This window comes from Poecilia latipinna, unplaced genomic scaffold, assembly GCF_001443285.1.
Source record: "Poecilia latipinna isolate Pla-1442-1.1 unplaced genomic scaffold, P_latipinna-1.0 Scaffold2266, whole genome shotgun sequence".
In the NCBI taxonomy this organism is placed as follows: Eukaryota; Metazoa; Chordata; class Actinopteri; order Cyprinodontiformes; family Poeciliidae; genus Poecilia; species Poecilia latipinna.
In genome coordinates, this window is record NW_015114882.1 from 14,655 (window position 1) to 20,256 (window position 5,602).

The 5,602-nt window shown below is 44.3% G+C and overlaps 1 protein-coding gene across 1 annotated transcript in view; it reads right to left on the reverse strand.

Moving 5' to 3' along the window:
• Window positions 1-4,941, reverse strand: part of LOC106937053 (potassium voltage-gated channel subfamily KQT member 2-like) — a 9,847-nt gene extending 4,906 nt beyond the window's left edge. Inside the window, exons 1-3 of the mRNA XM_015018368.1 lie at window positions 4,124-4,941; window positions 1,219-1,369; window positions 934-1,024 (exon numbers count right to left, since the gene is read on the reverse strand). Of these exons, the coding sequence (XP_014873854.1) occupies window positions 934-1,024; window positions 1,219-1,369; window positions 4,124-4,256 (375 nt within the window). The 5' untranslated portion in view covers window positions 4,257-4,941. The remainder of the gene's footprint in view (window positions 1-933; window positions 1,025-1,218; window positions 1,370-4,123) is intronic.
• Window positions 4,942-5,602: the final 661 nt, after the last annotated feature.

Below are 5,602 nucleotides of genomic sequence, written 5' to 3' on the forward strand. Positions count from 1 at the left end.
AATGGAACCAGAGGAGCTAGCTGTTAGCTGTGGCTCTGCAGCACAAACATTAACCCTCCAGTAAGTAAATACTTAAAGCAAAAGACATGAAACAGATTTTACTTACTTTCACTGCTTAATAAGAAGAAACACATGAACAAAAATCAGACTGCAGTTCATTATTTCATTATTTTGGCTGAATCATGATAAACTGCCTGTTATGCCTTAAGTCAAAACTAGCAAAACTGGCTACATTACTTTGATAGACTAGCAAATATCTAATTACATTTAGCTCTTAAACTCTTACGTTAATAAGAAGAGTCTGAAACTAGAGGGGCTGAGCCGACAGCAGAGGGGCGATATTATACTGCAGAGCAGCTGACAGTAAAAAAATAATTAGGCCCTTATTTCTTATTGTCTTCAACATAAAGCCTTTAAAACCACACAATAAACTCTGAATATTTTTCCATAAAAACCCTGGTGCTTTGAGTTGAAGTTATGATACTTCCCAGGTATTCACCTACTTAAGTTATAATTTAAATAACACATAACTTGTATTGTGAGCCTCTACAATAATTTAATATTTATGAGGAATTTTCGTAAGTAGAGTGACTCATTAAAACTTGTTTTTATTTAGAGTCTTAATTTTTGTAAAGGTGTAGCTGAGATTGGATCAGTGACTGAAACAAACTCAGATCTAAACATTTGAATTTTAGTTTTACTTCTATGGGTCTCAACAGTTTGTTGACTGAGAAAAACACACGTTTGTTGTCCATTATCACTTACTAGTCATTTTTGCCTTGAACACATTAAAAACGTTTTAAACCACGTTACATTTCACTGTAACTTTTCTGACCCACGAAATTACACTTAAGAAATCTTATCGTCCTCCCAATAACGAGATGGCATTTCCTCCCTTGGGCCCAGAACCAGGCGTGTTGTTCTGGTGTTTACCAGGATGTAGAGGGCGTCCTCTGAACTCTTCTCATACTCTTTGATGGTGGAGAACACGGACAGAACCAGGCAGGAGAACACCAGCAGGAACCTGGACACAGAACGCCAACAAACCCATCACAGCTGAGATCAGCTGGTCAGAACTTTGAGATCCAACTGCAGCTGGGATCTCAGAGCAGCCGTAGAAACTCTTCAATAGTCAAAGCGCATTAAAACTAAATGATAAATTCATGAAGCAGCAGCACTAGCTGACAGCTGTGTGTGTATGTGTGCGTGTGTAATTACACATAGGCGTGGTAGATGAAGGCCCATCCGCGAGGTCTCTCCAAAACGTTGTAGAGGAAGTTCTGCAGCCGCCTGTAGAGGGCGTTTCTTTTCGGAGGTCTCTTTCCTCCAGAGACGCTGCTGCGCTGACGCCGAGGACCTTCGTCCCCACCTGGAGACCACAAACAGCAGCCATGTTCCCCTCATTATGTTCAAAAAGGTATAACCAACAGAAACTGACTGACCACCAAGAAGTCCAGAAGCTAAAGCTTTCAGCTAGGGTTGAAACAATTCCTTGAGTGATTCGAGTACCTCGATTATTAAAATTCCTCAAGTAAATTGATCTGCCTCAAAGCTTCATTAATTTATGTTTTATTATTTAGCACACCCATATTGCTCTCCCCCCTGTCTTATGTTCGTACCCTGGTCTACTGCCCCCCACCCCAAACCCCCAACAGTTCCCGTATCCTCAAACCCAAAGAGTGACAGGTTTGGGGCAAGGTGAGAGTTCATATATTAAACTGACTGAAGATGAATACATAAACTAAAAGCTGGAGCACAGACATATTTTATAAGCGTATTTGTGAGCCTGCCTCTTTATTATTAAATTGAATATAATTTCAGATCTTTATATAACTTTTCTTCAGGTTAACTTAGAAAGTGAGCTGTTATTGTTACAGGTTAGTTTTCTAAACGACAAAAAAGTAACTGTTAGGGAAGCTCAAAAATGAAAAATTGGACTGATATTAATAACCGATAACATTTTATTTTATCAATTATTTTTATCTGATTACTCGATTAATTGTAAGAATAATGGGATTTTACTCGATTACTAAAATATTTGTTTACAACAGCCCTAGTTTAAGCTGAACTAACACCAAACACTGGGGCTGGTTGATGCTAGTGGACGGGGGTTTGGTATTTCCTGACTTTGGCTGAAATCAGAGAACATTTCTCTGATCGAAGCCATCAGAACTCATCAAGACTCTGAACGAGGAATTTCCCAATCCTGCGAGTTATCATATACACCAGATTTGCTTCAAAGCCTCCATAACTCTTGTGGCAATGATTTGACTTACTCTGTGATTTACTGTGAGTAATGTTGAGTATGTCTGTACCAACAGGACAGTCAGCAGCACAGCCTTCAGATTTACAAACAGTAAAAGATGGAAAATATTTGGTTTCAATAACCGCTGAGTGGATGTGCCAAAACCTTTTCCAGTTGAACAGAAATTGAAGTTATCTCCGGACAATCTAGAGTTACAGATCTAGTTATAGACCCAGAGCACAGCTTCAGTTATCACAGCTGGAAACCAGAGATCAGGATGACCTCTGACCTCAGAGCCACATGAAGCCGGTTCCTCAGTGGACCTTCAGCAGCTGCAGGACATTCAGGCCCAGAGGACGAAAGTCTCCGACCAGAGAAACTCATCCAGGATTTAGTGCAGCAGGTCAGACTGAGACCAGAAGCTGCAGCTGGAGATCTGACTAGAACCAGGAGGGTAGAGACACCACCCGGTTCTACGCCACCCGGTTCTACACCACCCGGTTCTACACCACCCGGTTCTACGCCACCTGGATCTACACCACCTGATTCTACACCACCTGATTCTACACCACCTGGTTCTACACCACCCGGTTCTACACCACCTGGTTCTACACCACCTGGTTCTACACCTCCTGGTTCTACACCACCCGGTTCTACACCACCCGGTTCTACACCACCCGGTTCTACACCTCCTGGTTCTACACCACCCGGTTCTACAGCACCCGGTTCTATACCACCCGGTTCTTCACCACCTGGTTCTACACTGTCTAGTTCTACACCGTCTAGTTCTACACCACCAGGTTCTACACCACCTGGTTCTACACCACCAGGTTCTACACCACCTGGTTCTACATTCCTTCACTGAGACTTTAAATTGCTGTTAGTTTATAAATCACTGAACGAATTAAAGATCTGCTGCTGGATCAACCTGCTGGTTCTGGTTCTGTTTCTGTTCTGCATCAGAACCAGAACCAGACATGGAGAAGCAGCATTCAGCTTCTATGCACCACAGATCTGGAACAAACTTCCAGAAAACTGACAAACAGCTGAAACACTGAGTTCCTTTCAGGCTAAAAACCAGCTGGTTAGAATTGATTAATAATAACTGGAATATTGATTATCATGCTGGATCATAACTTTTTGTTACTTCTCTTTATTTTGGCACTTTGATGTAATGTTTTATTTTATTTACTGTTTTGGCTTTGGTTAATAATTGTGTTGTTTTTATATAAAGCACTTTCAAATGTTTTATATAAATAAACTTGAGTAGATCCATAAAGAATCTGATCCGGTTCTGACCCACTAGAACAAGGGTGCCTCGAGGGCTGGCATCCTGCATCCCTGCCAGCATCCTAGGTGGGCCTCATATGGGCCTCATCCCATATGGGACCCATCCAGATGGGTCCCATATGGGTTTGTCCATGTAGGGCCACAGCCTACGTGGGCCCTACATGGACAAACTCATATGGGGCCACTGTGGAACCAGGGTTCAAACCCATATGGGACCCATATGTCTGCTCTCCTTTCCCCCATCTCTCCCTTGTTTAACGCACCTGGATCCAATGATGGCTCATCAGAGGCCTAAGGAGAACACTGACCTGCTGAGGAGGTTGTTGCTGCCACCAGGGAGAGAATAAAACATGCAGGATGCCGGGCCTCCAGGACCCACTTTGGACCCCCTGCACTAGAACCTCAGTCTGATGTTCCTCATCTTTTCCCATGATGCATCTCTTCGGCCTCTCCATTAAATAGTAATCATCTCTAACCCTGCGGTCCGGTGACATCTGGATCAGAACCACCTTACCTGTCCTGCTTATTCCTAAACACCTCACCGATCTCGCGCACGCGGTCATTCGGTGTGCGCGGGGATGAGCTCACCTGCGATGAGCAGAGCTCCGTCCCTGCTGGACTCCGTCCCTCCGGACTCCAGACCCACGAAGCCCACCTTCAGCTTCTTCTGCTCGGCCTGCGCTCCGGGGAACACCCCGCCGTTGCGGGACTTCTGCACCATGGCGGGGCCGCGCACCGAGCTGTGGAGCTACAGCTTGGCCGCGCGCGGAGCTGCGAGGCGGGGCGCGGGCTGCGGGAGCATCGCTGCTGGAAGATGGAGGAGAAAAACCCGCAGAGAGGGAGAGAAGCGCCGCAGACTGGCTGATCAGCAGATTTTCATCCTCTGCCTCACCTCTGCGTCGTGAAGCGACGGGATGACGTCACAGATCCAAAGCGATTCAGAGGGACTGTTATTGATTATAGATATTTGATCATCAGTCTGAGCAGGACTGAACCATCTGAAGGTGGTTACCATGGGAACCGCAGTGGAGGAGGATGGACTGCTTTCTGATTGGCTGCTTTATGTTTGTTTATTTATGGATAATTCTGCTGAATCAAATCCAGAGACCGAACAGGTCCAGGTGGGATCCGGTCATCATCCAGACCAGCCGAACCGGGCTCAGCTCGGCCCGGTTCGGTTCAAGCAGAAGCGAACTGATCAAGAGGTTGATCACAGATTAACTGGTGAACAACAGAACATAACAAATGAGAGCTGCTGTTTGCAAAAACCTGAATAACAAAAGAAAGCTTATGTGATGCCCACTGGTGTGTGCCCACAAAAGTGAAAATACAAGAGCATGCATTTCTTTAAATGTTTATGGGGTTATGATAAGAAAATGGGGGTTTTTATAACAGGGGTTAATGACGATGGGTGCCGTAACGGTGTTTCACCGGTAGGGGGCGCACGAAGACTCAGCTGCCTGTTGCTCTGCCGTTTCTCATAAGCTGAGAGACATTGGAGTAACACGGACTGCGTCTCCCGTGTGCTCCTTCACATGCTGTTTTTCAGGTGAGAATAACCCTCAAGTTTATTTTTTGTACTTTTATTATTTGGTTCTGTTCGAGGAATGTTTAAGGAACTGTGTTAATGTGTTAAAAGATATAAGACGAGTTTTGTTGTGTTTCGGAGCCAGCAGCGGCTACAGGAAGTAGCCAACAGGCCATGATGCTAGCTGGTTAGCACACACTGTAGCGGCGGGAAAGAGCGGGCTAGTCGGTGCAACCACTGAATTACTAACAGTAATCGCTTGTAAAGGAAGTGAGGATATGTACATATATTCCATGGTATGATTATTGTACTGTTTTCAGACTCCATGGTTTATTTGTGTTCTAAACACAGTTTTTGGAAGGTTAAACTGTGATTTAATGCATTCACTTAATGTAGTTTATATTCAAAGCCAGTTTACAGTAGCTTAACATACATGCCCATAAAGTGTCAGTGTGTGTGATTAAATATGCATTTAAAGTGCAGTCAATTTAAGGTACATGTTACCTGAGGAAGGGCTGCATATCTCTAATCTCCTTGAA